The sequence below is a fragment of the Pteronotus mesoamericanus genome, unplaced genomic scaffold (genome assembly GCF_021234165.1).
Source record: "Pteronotus mesoamericanus isolate MK-2021 breed Mesoamerican mustached bat unplaced genomic scaffold, CSHL_Meso_final contig_27, whole genome shotgun sequence".
In the NCBI taxonomy this organism is placed as follows: Eukaryota; Metazoa; Chordata; class Mammalia; order Chiroptera; family Mormoopidae; genus Pteronotus; species Pteronotus mesoamericanus.
Genome location: NW_026555115.1, coordinates 6,798,513 through 6,814,285, shown reverse-complemented (window position 1 = coordinate 6,814,285; position 15,773 = coordinate 6,798,513). Strand labels below are relative to the sequence as shown.

General features: G+C 45.7%; 1 protein-coding gene across 1 annotated transcript in view; it reads right to left on the bottom strand.

Annotated features, from left to right (window-relative positions):
• The window catches only part of MARCO (macrophage receptor with collagenous structure), a 41,943-nt gene that overhangs the window by 13,119 nt on the left and 13,051 nt on the right, over positions 1 to 15,773 (bottom strand). The window contains exons 2-7 of the mRNA XM_054574933.1: positions 10,086 to 10,187; positions 9,053 to 9,274; positions 7,723 to 7,758; positions 3,277 to 3,321; positions 2,051 to 2,095; positions 1,644 to 1,751 (exon numbers count right to left, since the gene is read on the bottom strand). Of these exons, the coding sequence (XP_054430908.1) occupies positions 1,644 to 1,751; positions 2,051 to 2,095; positions 3,277 to 3,321; positions 7,723 to 7,758; positions 9,053 to 9,274; positions 10,086 to 10,187 (558 nt within the window). The remainder of the gene's footprint in view (positions 1 to 1,643; positions 1,752 to 2,050; positions 2,096 to 3,276; positions 3,322 to 7,722; positions 7,759 to 9,052; positions 9,275 to 10,085; positions 10,188 to 15,773) is intronic.

Sequence of the window (15,773 nt, the reverse complement as noted above, 5' to 3'; positions counted from 1 at the left end):
CAGTGCGAGAGTGCAGAAGGAAAACACCCATGGGAAAGGGCTGGAGGACAAAGGCCTGGCTGTTGTCCCCTTCTCTGGGGCTGACAGAGGCACCCTGAGAAAAGTTTGGTCCTTCCCTCCCTATTGCAAAGAAAACTCCATGCCACTTTGGGGACCATCCTTAGAGGTCAACTGTCCAATGATCTGCCTAGTACAAGGATCCCCCTCAGTCCCACCTGGGAGAATTCTGCACCTGCTCCTCCCTTCCCCAGTAGTGGGCTGCTCCCTAAGACCATCACCTGCCCATTTCATCATGGGGCAGCCTCGAATCTTGCCTTGTCTTCCTCCCTCACCACAGCACAATTGGGTCTCCTGAAACCTTTGCCTATTGGTCCTCATTCTTCTGCTGGGCACAACTACAGCAAGTCTATTTTCTCTTCCACAAGTGCCTTTCTAATATTTGAGGATGGCTGACAGCTCCCTGCTAAGGGCTCTTTTCCTGAAGGCAAGTGTACCTAGTTTCTTGTATGTAAATAATTTCAGTTTGTGGTAACAATATCATGCTGCTCTGTCTCTCGTACTCCTATTGTAATTAATCCTCATTAAAGGTTACTATTACTGTCTCCCTCTTTTAGGTGAGTAAATTGAGTTACAGAGAGGTTAAGTCATTTGTTCAAGGTCACACAGATAGTGAGCCATATTGGAACCCAGATCTGCTTGATCTTGGAACTGAAGCCCTTCCCTTCCTACCTTACAGGATCACTAATACTACTATTAATAATGATGGTCATTTATTTAGTGTCAACCATGTGGCATAGTTTTGAAATATAATCTCTAACCCTTAAAACTGCCCTCCAAGGTACACATAATTTAATTATTATTTAATTTAATTACCATTCTTTTCTGAAATGAAGAAATCAAATCTCAGCAGGCTAAGTCATGGGCCTCGTCACACAGGTGGAAAGGCTCAGAGAAGAGATGGCAACCAAACCAGACAGCTCTGCAGCCCTCATTTCCCCTACTGCACCCCAGAGCCACCCTGAGGGGCCCAAAAAAGAAGCCAGTGACAAAGAGCACGACTTGCTCAGTCATGGTCAGAGCCCCTAGGGCAGTGCTTCTCAGGACTGTCCCCAGGACCTCCAGGCTCAGAAACATCCAGGGCCTCTAAAACAGACTGCTGGGTCCAACCTGCATTTGAAAAAGCACCCAAAGTAGTTCTTACCCATGTTCTTACCCAATAAGACTCAAGAGAAGAGGCCCATAGCTTGGGAGGCACTGCTCTAGAGATAGCACCTGCCATCTCCCTCTGGAATCAGCCCCTTGTCTTCACTACCATCCAGGCTTCCCTCCTTCTCCAGGCCCACCCCAGGTCCCTACTTTGGTGCCTCACTTTCTTTCCCTGCTACTTTCTAGCACTGCTTGTGTCACCAGTTGCTACCTGTTACATTTGGTGTGATAATGTTGCCCCCTCACATTGCTCTTAGCTTTCACATTCCTGTCCTTTGCTCATGTGGATGGAAGGCACCACATCTACAATCCAGAGATGCTGGTAGGCCAAGCACAGTCCTGTCCTCCATGGGTGCTAAACAGACATGGTTGCACAGAGTGGGGGCCCAGCCCCCCAAGCCTCCCAGTGAGCACCAACACTTCAACAAGACCCTTACCTGGGAGGCCCTGGTCTCCTTTGTCTCCCTTAGCACCAGTTTCCCCTTTCTGGCCAATGAGACCCCCATCGCCTTTGCTTCCCTTCTCTCCCTGAGGTCCTGGGTTGCCTGTGAAGGGAATGATCAGTTAGGTGACCTTCCAGCATCCTCCTGTGGATGGGCTGCTAGGTGATGGACAGGAGACATTCTGGGTAGAAAAGTAAGGAGTCCCCAGAGGAAGTCTAAGGATGTGTTAGCTCATCTTTTGGGTAACCTTGAGGTGGTGCAGTGAGATTCAAGAGGACTGTAGGAGGAGTTAATGCTCTGGGGCTGGGGAGAAGCTGAGGGGAAGAGATACTGGGGACAAGTGACTCAGCACCTGGGCCAGTGCATCACTGATGATCCCAAGCCAAGGAAGCACAAGTTACCTGTGTCTCCATGCTTCCCTGGAGCACCCTTGGGTCCTTGGAGGCCTGGGGTGGGGTAGGGGGGAGACGAGAAGAGCTCAGTCACTCTGTGATCTCGGTCCTTCAATCAGCAGACATTCTAGAGCCCCTGCTATTGGCAAGTTACCCTGAAGAGAGCTCATTCTCTCTGTGTCTCTCTCTCTCCCACACATATATATACACACACAGAGTGTGTGAGCACATGGATGTGCAGGTGTCTGTGTGGGTCCCTTGCTGCACTATAAATTCTCCCCCTATTGTTTGCTTGTCCATCCTCACCCCTGAAAATATCCCTGGAAACCTTTTGGAGACTTAGATCAAGAGACTCTTTGGGATGCTTTCTATTAAATTCCTCCCAAAAATGAGTTCCTCCAAAAAGATTTTTATTTGCTTACAAGTTTCTCCTCCATAACTGGCCATGTTTTCTTTCTGCCTCATTGTGGCCAGGAGGCTTAGTGACTGTCGGTTTGTTTATTTATCCTTCCTTGTAAATCCTTTCAGCTCTTTCTCTAGTAATGTTTCGTTGTCTTAGTATCTTTACATCTCAGCAGCCTCATCACCTCCAGGGACCTGGAGGTTGGAAAGTCTCAGAGGAGAGTGGACTGGACTGTAAGAGTCATGGGCTCTGACATTTCAGCCTGCCTCCTTCTCTGGGTGGGGGGTGCAGCCAAGCTCCCCGCATTCTCTGCTCCAGCCATGCTGTGGCCATTTGTAAGGCAGCTTGGTGGATTTAGGCTATGGCCTAAACGACAGACACAGTCATGAGTTTTTCATCATGCTAATCCCCCTGTGACCCTCTGAAGCACATTTATCCCCATTTTATAGACAAGAAAACTGAGGTTCAGAAAGGTAAGAGAATGTTCCCAACATCACAGAGCCACTCCATGGTAGAGGCAGATATGTCATACCCCAGAGTTCTTGCTGCACCAATGAGCTTGACTCTCCCCATTGATGCTCACAGGCTTGGACTCCTGAGCCAGGAGGAGGAGACCGGAGCATCCACACCCTTCCAGCCCCATCTAGGTACCTCCCCTGCAATGCAAGGTGTTTCTCAGCATTCCTAGCCTATCAAGGATGTCCCACTGAGCTGGCCTTCCTAACACAGAGATCCTGCTGAGTGTTTGGGGTGGGTCTGTATCTGTAGCCCTCTGCAGCCTCTCTGAAAAAGCCTGCTTGGAGTGCCAACACACACACTGGCCCCCACTTACCTGCCTCTCCCTTGATTCCCGGAGGGCCTCGGAGTCCTGGAGGACCTGGAAAGGAAAACGGATTCAGAATACAGCCCAGACAAGGAGGAGAAAGAGGATTATGGGGCCAGTAGACAAGTGGGGACTATCAGCGGCTACATTGTTCCCTTTGACCCCCTTATCCTTCTTCTCAGCCAAGAATGTCAAGCCTCTTTTGACCTAGAAGACATGAGGAAGAGAAGCAGAGACACCAATGAGCTAACCAACCATCTGTGTTGACAGTGCCACTCAGTGTCATTATTCACTCAACCAACTGTCACTGAGCACTCAGGACCAGCCTGTATAGAAGGGAGAAAAAAAAAAAAGACAGAGCTTCTTCCTGCAAGATGCTCATGGTCTAGCAGACAAGACACAATTGCATAGATGACATCTTCTGATGGGTGCTGAGCCAGACAGACCTGAGTCCGAGTAGTAGCAGGGTGACCTTGTACACACCATTTCACAAGTTTGAGCCTCACTTTCTGATCAGCACAATGGCATTGATAAACTGGTTACACAGGGCTGTCCTGAAGTGGTCACATGCAGACCATGTTCTGGCTGCTCTAACAACATGCCACAGAATGGCTGGCTTACAAACAACAGAAATTTATTTCTCACAGTTCTGGAGTCTGAAAGTGCAAGACAAACAGGTTCTGATGAAGGCTACTTCCGGGTTGCAGACTGCTGACTTCCTGCTGTGTCCTCACATGGTGGAAGGAACTAGGGTGCTCTGTGAGGCTTCTTTTATAACAGCCTTAACTTCATTCACAAGGGCTCCATTCTCAGGATGTAATCACCTTCCACAGGCCCCACCTCCTAATGCCATCACCTTGGGCATTAGAATTTCAATACATGAATTTTGGGGAGACACAGACATTAACAACATAGCACATCACCACATCACCACAGAGAAGAATGACTTTCAGAGAGGCATGGGCATTGCCCAAGGTGACACATTTGGAGAGAGGCCAACAGATTCTGGGTCTCCCAACAGTAAAGCCTATACCCATGCTAGGACACCAGGTGGGGAAGTTTCTACAGTCATCTGTTGGTATCCATAGGGGACTGGTTCCATGACCCCCATGGATACTAAAATCCATGGATGCTCAAGTCCCTTATATAAAATGGCATATATTTGCATATAACCTATACTCATCCTTCCATATATTTTAAATCATCTCTAGAGTATTTATAATACCTAACATAATGTAAATGCTATGTAAATAGTTGTACTGTATTGTTTAGGGATCTACATTTTGGATTTTTTTTCAATCTGTGGTTGGTTGAATCTGCGGTTGCAAAACTACAGGTGCAGAGGACTGAGCATATTTGAGTAGAATTGCAGCCCAGTGTGTACAATCTGTAATGTTATGAGATCCACTTTATATACACAAGACTGGAGTCCAGAGAGATGGAAGTAGAACTGGCAATTGTAACACCTTATTTCAACGCAAGGTCTCAGGAAAGAGCCCTGCGAGAATCAGTTCTGGGTTTGACAGCTGGCTCCCCTGCTGTGACCTGGATGAAGGCCTTCCCTTGGCCTAGCACCACTCTCTGCTGCACACAGGAATAGCAGCACCCTCCTCACAGGATCCTCAGGGGGCTTGATGGGGTTGTGGGACAAGGTAGAAACCAAGTAAAAGGGGGCTCTTGCTATACTTATTACCAAAGGGAGGAGGCAAGAACCCCAGAAACCCCATGGATACAGAATATACCCCAGCAGAGCTACTCCTCATCCTAGTAGAGCAAAGCTGGGGGCTCCTGCTCCTAGGATACTGTGCCCCTCAGGCGGCTCCCTTTCACTGCAGGCTCTACAGACTGTCCCAGCTCCACCCTGGTAGCCTGGCTCCTGGGGTGGGGATGAGGCTCAAGTTCTGGGATCCAACTCAGCTCTTCCAATCCTACCTGGCTCAGCTTGAGCAAGTCAACATACCTCTGACCCTCACTTTCTTCATCTGTAAAATACAGATGATAGAAACAGCCACTCAGCATTAATGTGAGAAGTCATTAAAACACAGTTAACTAGGGGGGCTGGCCCTCCTCCCCAGGTCTGCCTGGTCCCTGCCACTCCACCAGCCCCTCCCTCACCTATATTTCTCCTGCTCTAGACTCATGAATTTTCCTTCTCAGCATTCCTTGACTTACCAAACTCCCTTCCCACTTCAGTGCCTTACACTTGGGATTCTTGCTGTCTGGGACCCATGACAGCTGGGATTCATTGCAGCTTTCCTTCACCCTCAGGTCTCAGCTAAACAGTGGCTCTGGAGACTTCCCTGGCACCTGTGGAGGTTAGGTCCCCCTTATGCTCTTTTAACCCAGGGTGTTTTTCCCCTTTCAGAGCAGTAGACAGGACTGCTACCAAATTATGCTCCAAGTTGATCTCCAGTCTTAACAGGAAGGTCCGTGCAGGCAGATGTCCTGTGTGACTTCTTATATCTGGATTTTCACTACCTTGGTGGTGCCTGACCCTTAGTAGTTTTTCAATAAATATTTATTGGAAGGAAAGAAAAAGGCTTGGGATATACAAAAGTGGGGGGAATTGAGGCACAGATGAGCTCCACACTACACTTGACCAAAGCTTGACTTAGGTGTAACTGTATCCTCTCTCAACTTTCCCAACTGTGTCTTTGGAAACCTGGGGCAGTGCAGGTTCACAAGCAGGCTGCCTCTGGGTGAAAGCACCAATTTCTGAGCTCTGTACCCTGCTGCCCTCTTTGCCAACCCACTGATCTCCATGAGGCTTTTCAGCAAAAGGTGTCTTTGGAAGTCCTGACCAGGCAAGGCAAGATGGAGGAGGGGAGAGAGACTACAGCCTCCTGGGGAAGCCAAGGTGGTAGGGAACCTGGGAAGGCAGGTAAGCCTTGAGGCAGAGCCCAGATCTTCTGCAGGCCAGGCTGCTGGAATTGCTATTTCCTGCCTCCAATTCCTGACTTTAGAAGAGAGAGAAAGACAGACAGTAACTGAGAACCACAGAGAGATAGCATTTGAAGGTTATGCATGTATGTACATGCATGCATACTTATACAGAGTTGGAGAGGGACCAGAGGGAGCCTGTTCTCGCCCTGGTATGGGGGAAGGTGGACTCCGTGTCTGGTCCTGGACTACTGTGCCTGGGGCAGGTGACAGAGGAGATTTTAAAAGTCATACTAATCCCACTGAATTGAGAAAGAGTTTAAGAATTGGTTCTGTCTGCTAAAGTGATTGAGGTTTTGGAAGAGTCTCCTTAGGGTGGAGAGGCCAACATTCATAGGCAGGGGGCTCTCCAAGCATGAGCTCATTTAATCTTCCCAAGAACAACAGTAATGAAGCAAATAATAATAATCATAGTAATAACACTATTGAGTACTCACTCTGAGCTGGGCACTGGACTACACTTTTCCATTTATCATTTTATCCTGACACCAGTCCTGGAGGTCCTATCATTATCCCCCTCTTATAGGGAAGGGCATAGAGCTCAGAAATGGGAAGCAACTTGTTCAAGGCCATCTGGCTCCTGAAAAGCAGAGCTAGGGTTTGTGCCCCAGTCTGACAGTCATCCAAGCCCAGGCTCCTACCATTTGCAAGGCTTACCCAATGTTCTGCTGGTCAGTGATGTGATCTGGGCCATACTTGAAAAATTGTGAGACCAGAGTTCTGCCCTAAGAATGTCACACACATTTATTTTCAAGATGAAATTTCTACCACTGAGCTAATGGACTGGAGTAGAGTGCGGGTGAAGTGTGTGCAACAAAATGTGTGTCGAGGTAGAAAGAAAAGGAAACTAAGCCACAACTTTGTCCTCAGAAAGCACTTGTTATTGACAGATATTTTTTCATATCACCGCATTTGAATCTTATAGCAGCTCTGTGATGGGAGGATAATTATCTTCATTATTTTCTATACAGGTGAGCAGCCATGGTTCCAGAAAAATTAAGTAACTGTCCCAAAGTCATACGGCTAGTGGGTGGCAGACCTAGGACTAGACTCAAGTCTAATCTGACGCCACAGGCTGCCCCTCCCCATGTCATTATGGTGACCAGAGTCAGATGGGTGCTAAGTGGTAAGTGTCAGGTAATAGGCACCTGGAAAGAACACTTATGGGAAACAAAGGAGGTGGCCTGTGCTGGCAGCTGGGATCCTGGGAGGAGAGGCCAGCTGAGAGGATACACTGGGGCTAATCTTAGAAGTGGTTAGTTTTGGGGGCATCAATCAAGGTAGGAGCCACTTCCCATTTCAGGCAAGGGCAGCCTAAAGGCACAGATGATGGGTATGCAAACATGGTCAGGGGATCAAGAGGATAATCCAGGTGAGGACCAGGGAGTTTATGGGGGGGGACCCGTGGAAGGTAAATTGGGGTCAGGTGTGGAGGCCCTGAAAGGTACAGGCCAAGGGGCCCATGGGTGAAGGTTGTCGGGAAGGCAGCATGGGTCAGAGTGGAAATGAACCTACCTGGAGCGCCTCGTTCACCTTTGATCCAGAAGAGCTCTGCAAGGGAAGAAGAGTGGGTTGCAGGCTGAGCTGTGGTGACACCACCTGGAACTCCCAGCTCGGCACTGAGTCAGCACCTCCCAGGTGGGCAGCAGGGGCAGATTGTGGGAGGCTGGGGAGAGCTGCGGGACATTGGAAAACAGGAGCCAAGCACCTGGATATTTTCCAGGAACGAGTCCCTAGAAAGAGCCAGGTGTTTAGTTGCAACTAGTGCTCTACACTTGAGAGCTATAAATCTCTTGGAGTCCCAGCAGTGTGGGACCTCAGAGGGCACCACACACTGTCAGAGACTATGGGGACAAACCAGCTGGGAAAGTGCCTCAGGTTAGAGGAAGGGTCCTGGTACTGATCAGCACTAGCTCCTCCTTCACCTCTCAGGGGAAAGAGTGACACTCCCTGTGTCCAGCCTCTGAGCCTGGACTCTGCCTATCTGCCACACTGTTCTCTCTCCTCGCATCCCAACTTGGCTCTCATCTGTGCTTGCTGAGGAGGCAGCAGATTTCATGGCATCTGTGTACAGCATGTGCTCTGGGGGGCACAGGCTCCTGGCTCCCCCTCCTGAGCCCCAGCTCACCCCAGACACAGGGGTCAGAGCAAGGACCCTGGGATACATGCAATGGTGTAAACCCTGCAATAACTAGGTCTCACCTAGGAGCTGGCTTTGCCTAAGAGCCCTTTCCATTCTAGGGTAGCCTGAGAGAGTGGTGGGTACAAGTCCTGGAGGGGACCAAGGGAAGGAGGATCCCTTTGGCTCCCTTTTCTCCTGTCTGCAGTCCTACTATATAAGCCACCATTTTTCCCCTATAGGTCCAGCTGATTTCTCCCCTCCACAGTTCCCACATTGCCTGGGATACCGGCAATAGGCCAGTATTAGCTGTCGGTATAGGTGGGGTCCTGAGAATTACCACCGGTTCTGGGTCTTACCAGACCTCCTACACATTCTGGATCAACCTGAAGGCTTTGGGACTCCCACTTGGCCTTGAGCTGGTTGCTCCCAGTCCCTGGCTCTTGAGGTTACACTCGGCTTAGACAGAGTCTTTTGTTCTTATGTTCCTGGCCTCACTCTCCTATAGCCCTGTCTGCAACCCATGGACGTGTAACTTCATGTCAACCTCATATGGCTTTCACTCCATGTCTTGGACTCCAAGGTTTCATGCCAAACCAAGGATTTGGAAGACACTTTTGCCAGGGAAGGAGTTTCAGGCCCAAAAACCCCCTTGCCATGAACAATCAGCCCCTATTTCCTTGTCCTCCTCTCACGAGCCCCAATCCGGAAGGGAGGGGACCAAACCTGGGTTCCGAGTGAAGTTGTCCACCTGCCGCTGTAGGTGCTCCTGTTTGGTGTGGACTTGGCTGAGCTGAGCCCTCAGGACTCGCAGGCTCAGTGAACCTGCAGCCAGGGGAGGGGTGTGCTCTGACCAGATTAAGGCGAAGGATGGGCTGTCCTCGGTGGCTAGCGTTCCATTGTCAAGGTCAATCTCCAGGGCCCTGAGCTGCTCCTGCAGATTCAGAACTGGACCCCGCCCCCACCCCACCCCACAGCATTCTTTTAGGGCCTTATTAAAGCCTGAGGCATTTGAACACATTCCTGGCATTCTTGTATTGTAAGGGCATACCTCCTCTGAGCCTTGAACGCATAAACACATTTCATTTGCTGTGAGGACCTAAGATGAGCACAGAGCTTTTTTTCTATCTTGCACATGTGTGCTCCACACTGAGGCATGATATTACATGTTTACAGAACATCCCTGCATGTCCCCACGGCATCACAATCAACTTTTAACCTTTATGCAGTTAAGACCCTTGTGCACACCCTGGGTGTGAATGCATAACAACTAATGTGCTGGTCAGACTTATTCATGTGTGACCTTAATATGTGTGTGACATATGTTTATGACAGCTGGGCACATGATGTCCTTGAGTGAGTTTAGTGTCTGCTGATGGAATTACTTCATGACCTTAACATTTGGACTAGGAACACTTCGAAGAGTAAAGTCATGTAAAAATGAACACTGATAAGCAAAATATCTGCCCACTCAGAGACTGGAAATCCTTGATTGCAAGATGCTGATGGCACACCCATGTGAAATCATTGCATCTTTCACTTTGGACTCACACAGGCTCACATCTGTGTTCTCTCTCTCTCTCACACACACATGCAACACAGAACATACTTCCCTTTTCTCATTTCCCCACTTCTGCCTCCATCCATGAACTGAGGGACTGAGAGCTCTCTCCCAGCAGGTGGCAGCAGCAGCCCCAGGGCTCTCCACTCAGCTGGAGCTCTGTGTCAGTCACTCCCAGAGGGACCAAGACTGCTTTACCTTTCATCACCAGCAACCCAGCACCCACGGAGAGTAGAATCAGGTAGATGGCCACCGAGACCATGAAGCACTTCACCCCATTTCTCTTTTTGGGTTTTGGATCTGAAACACAACCAGGAAGAAGGTGGCTGCTGCCAAAGGTGGAAAGTAGGGGCCCCTGTGTGAGCGACCAGAGGGCTTCCTGTGAAGTTGTGTGGAGAAGACATCAAAGGCCCACTTCCCCCAAATTTTCCCCAATCTTCCTTCTTGCCAAAGCATAAGAAGTGCCACTGTGAGTCATTCGTTCGTGTGGACAGGCAAACAAACCGCACCCCCCGCCCCGCCCTCCGCCACATTTCACAGCTGGAAGAGGGTGGTCCTTCAAACAGGGTCACTATTGAAGCCCTAGCACAGAGCCTCGCTTCAGGGGGCTCTCAGTAGATGTTTACCAGGTGAATTAGCAAATGGATGTGTTTGTTTCAAAACTCTGAGAGAAGGATGATTGCTGCTATTTTATAAACAAGGAGCAAGGTTTGGAGAGGTTGAAAAAACTATTAGTTTATAAGATACAGATCTGGATTCATGTCCAGGCCTTTGTTTTCTTTCGCTTTAGATTTTGAAATTATAACAGTAAAGCATTCTTAATATAATTAAACATTATAGAGAACATTACAAGAGTTAATAATTTTCCCTCAACCCCCTGAGGTTCTAACTGAGGAGGTGAGCTTGGTCAGCATTCTGGGGTGTGGCCTTTCCTCCTGGCCCCCTTGCTGTCAGAAACTTAATACCCATATACTCTTATGTACACTTGTTTGTTTTTTTCTTTTAATTTTACATAAATGATATCATATTACATATAACACAACATGTTGCTTTTTGCAATGAATAATTTTCTATGGACAGCCCTCCAGTTTTCTTTGTAGAGAAAGATTCAACAATTCTTATTAACAGTTGCCTAATAGTCCTTAAAAACAAAAGCCACAATTCATGCAAATATTTTCTTATTGATGAGCTGTTTCCATTTTGGAGTGTTACAAAAGAAGATGCAATGGGTCCAACTTCAGTCTTTTCCCCAGGCCAGCTGTCTCCCTGTTTAGAGGCATCCAAATGCAGGGGCCTGGCTGGTGGAAGACCCGCCACTCCCATTACTGAGCGCCTACCCTGCTCCAGCAATTGACCAACATCATCTCTAATGCATGCAGCAATCCTGCAAGGTAGGTGTGATCATCCCTACAGAGGATGGACTTGGGGTTCTGAAAAGGTGACACAGTAGGCCTTTGACCCTAGGTCCCTCTAACTCCCAGGACTGCGTTCACCTCACTAGCCTACACTGAATGCTGCCTCTAGGAAAATGCAGCTGATATGAGCCCCAGGGAAAACCTGAGGGGAGAAGTGATTAGAAGTGAGCAGAACAGGGGACTAAAGGAGTGCTGTGAGCGCTGTTTTCCTTAGAGTTAGATGAGGGTGGGTTTTCAGTTGACTATTGCAATAGCGACGTATAACCTTGGGTCTTTTCCATCACCTGTGGGCCTGTATTATGATGCTTCCATACTTTCCAGCCACCTGAAGAACAAGAGTATTGTTCAAGCATCACTAAAGCATGGAGGTCTAGAGATGGTTCTGTCAGTGCCAGGAAGAGTGGGGTTTTTTCATTGAGTAGATTTTTAGTTAGTGGTCCTTGGTTATGCTCTATATAGTACAAAGTGACCCCCTCCACCATATCCCCGTATAGAGGCCTACACCACTGCCTGAGCTCAATTGATGTTGATCAATTCCTAGAACACAACCTGGCCAAGTCACTCCCCTGCCTCAGCCCTACAGGGCTTCTCACTGTCAGTACAAACAGCTCCCCACCTGGTACGTTAAGCCCTCCTGCATGCCAGCTCTCCCGGGGCCGCACTTCCTATAACACCTCCACGCAGACCTTAACCCACTGTCAGGCCATATTACTCATAGTTACATCCTTCTTGCTTTGGGCAATATATCTCTTCTCTTCCCTCCTTTCTATGGCATGACTAATTCCTGCTTATCCTTTGGGAGCACAGTCGAGCTTCTCCTGCTCCAAGATATGCTCTCTGGTTCCCCTGAGCTTCATGGGACCCTGATATGCTTCCTCACATCATTATGGCACCAATCACCCTGATCTGTTTCTTTATGTCTCAGTCCCCCAAATAGCCTGAAGGCTTCTTGTCCTATATTCCAGCATCAGCATGGTGTCTGGCACACAGTATGTGCTGGAAAGACAACGACTGAATAGATGAAAGGATGAATAAGTAGCTGCAGATGTTTGGGTGCTGAGCATGTGTGGAGTTGAACTCTGCCAGTTTAGAAGTATTGGAAGAACATGCAAGTTAGGGCCTCGGGCACCCATACAACCATCATGGTGGGGATGGGTAACACACAAGGGAAGCCTTACATTTCACAGAAGATGGTAGATGGTGAATACAATATATAGATAGAACTAAACTTGATTGAAACATAACATGGGATAGGAAAGAAAAAATAAGCTGTGCTTCAGAGATACAGGTATTATAGAGGCAGAAGGTGAGGTTGAGGGCCAGCATGGAAGATAATAGATATGTTTAAACTAGACAGTAAGAGCCTAATGGAAGGCATTTAAGTAAGGATAATGAGAGAAAGAACAAATGTGGTAAAATGATAGGAGTAGTTCATGGATGTCCACTGAAGCCCAGAAAGATTTTTTTCTGTCAGAGCTATCACATGGCAGAGAGGCAAGATATTTTAGAAACTGATTATTTTGAATCAAGGACATTATCAGACAAGATTGGGAGCATTCAGGGTGGTATGGCTGTAGCCTCAATGGGCATTATCTAACTTACTCTGTATGAAGCAGAGGATCTGATAAATTTTTTACCCTCTATGCTGATCATTTCATCTCTTAGAGGATAGAACAAACTGTAAAAGAATATCTATTCTAGATTGGATTTCTCCATGAGAAATTGTTGCTTGAAGTAAGAGAGAGAGAGAGAGAGAAGCTCAGAAGAATAAGAATGAACTTCCCTGAAGTAAACTATGGTGAATTTGGAGGAAGATTCTAGGGAAGCAGTTTTCAGAAATTTTGCAACTCTGTTGTCTGACTCACAAGGGAAATATGACTTGAGAGAGAAATAAAATTTCAATTTTATAAAAGCTCTCAATGAAGAAAAAGGCTGTACACAGACTCTAGAGTTCCCTGGCCTGCTACCTCCCAACTCTTCCCCTAGTGGCAGAATACTGTTTTCCTTGTTCATTCCTCTTCTGTCTAACACTAGTAGAGATCAAGCAGAAGCACCCTCTCCCTTGCCCCCAGCACTGAGCTGCAAGTGAGAAAGACTAGAGAAGTGATCTCTGCCCTTGGATGTGATATCTCCCATTATCCACCTAGTAGCACTGGGAGATTTGGAGAAGTGCCTCCTGCCCCTGCAGTTAGCAGCAGCTGGAGCAAGAATTCCGATAGCACATAGTGAACAAAACAGACCAAAATAATACAGTTAGGGCTCTGAAAACTAAATTGTTTTTGTAACCACAGCACAAAAAAGTGGGTTAGAATCTGTGTAATAAACCTAAACAGGGTGACTGCCTATTAAAATAAAAACTTAAATAGGATCCAGAGTCTCCTGACATACTACACATAATGTCCATTATACAATGGAAAATCTGAGAACAGAAAACAGAGAAAATCACAACTGCATGAGAAAAGACAATCAACAGATATTAGGATTATGATGACACAGATATTGAAATTATTCAATAAGGATTTTAAGCAGCCATAACAAAAATATTTTAATGAACAATTAGAAACACTCTTGAAACAAATAAAAAAATTTAATCTTACCAAACAATTTTAAAAAATCAAATAAAAATTATAGAACTTAAAAACACTGAAAAAATTTAAACCTCATTAGATGGATTTAATTGTGTAATAATAAAATCATAAAATAATAAAATGGCCTAATCTGAAAAACAAAAAAATTGACCAAAAAGCCCTCCAAAAAACAGCCTGAGACCTGTGCATCAATAACAAAATGAATTATATTGATATCATTGAAGTCAGTCCCAGAAAGAGTGTGAGGTTAAAAAAGTATTCAAAGAAATAATGGTGGCTAAAAATTCTCAAATTTAGTGAAAGACATAAACCTACAAATTTAAGAAATTAATAAAGCCCAATGATAATAGGATGCAAAGAAATCAATACCAAGAGATATCACAAGTGAATGTCTGAAAAAGAAATCTAGATACAAAAATATTTTTAATCTAAATAAAGAGGGAAACTTGAGAGCAGCCAAGATAAAAATGGCACATTACCTATAAAGGTATATCAATTTGAATGATAGCAGATTTATCATCCAAAACCATGGAGGTCAAATGGAAGTGACACATTTTTCTTGTGCTGAAAGAAATGAGTTATCAATTATGAATTTTATATCCAATGAAAATATCTTTTAAGAATGAATGGGAAAAAGATGAAGAAAAACTAAGAGAAGTTATTGGTAGTAGATATTGGCAAAGTGGTTTTAAAAGCATAACCCAACTAGGTACTATCTACAAGAAAGCAAAAAAAAAATACAGCTTCCATTCACAAGTGGCAAAAATTGATATAAGTGAAAAGAGAAATACACATAGATAAATCAACCATTATAATTGGAGACTTTAATACCTTACTCTCAGCATCTGATAGAACAATCAGCAAAAGTATAAAAGAATTTAAGAACACCATAAAGCAACATGAGCTAATTAACACTGATAGAATACCCCACATAAGAGCAGAATACATATTCTTTTCACATTGCATGGAATATTCACTCAGACAGTCCATATCCCAGGCTGTAAAACAAACCTTAATAAATACAAAAGAAATAAAATCATATAATTTGTATAGCATATGTTCTCTGACAATGGAATCAAAATAGAAACCAATAACATACATGATGGGGGATCCCCCAAAAAACCCAGGAGTTATCTTCTGGAGGACAGGTCCCCTGTAGTACAGGCTTCCACAGGTAGGTGAAGTTCTAGGAACCCATCTGTATCAGTGTACCAGTTGGCATTGTTGTGAGACTGTGTTCGGCTTCAGTGAATTTTTTCTGAAGACTCTTTCAATGCGTTTGCTTATTTCATGATGGGTGATTTATGAGCGCACCTGCCTACACCATGTTGAGTGGTCAACAGTTTCTGACCAAACAGGGCATGACCCCAATGCCCCACACTTTCTATTAAACCAATCTCACCCCAATTACCTTTTTTTTTTTTTTTTTTTTTTTTGGTTTGGTTCCCTGGATGAAAAATCCCCTCAGAGAGAAACGTCTTGCTGACGTGGAAGAGGTGAAACAAAAAATAGCAGAAGCACTAAAAAGCGTCAAAATTGATGAGTTCAAAAACTGTTTTGAGCAGTGGGAAAAAAATGTCTTTTTAGATGTATGGCATCAAATGGAGAGTACTTTGAAGGTGACTGAAGTTTAAAGATATAAGAATAAATACACAATTATAAATAAATTCCATTTTTTGGGGTCCCTCCCTATAGACAATATGAAAATATCCAAAACACTTGAAAATGTAAAAAAAAATTAAATAATAGATGGGCCATAGAAGAGTCTCAAAGAAAATTCTTAAAAAGACTGAATGAAAGTGAGAATACAACATATCAATTTGTGGGGTACAGCTAAAGCAGCAAGGAGAGGAAATTTATAGCACTAAATGCTTACATTACAT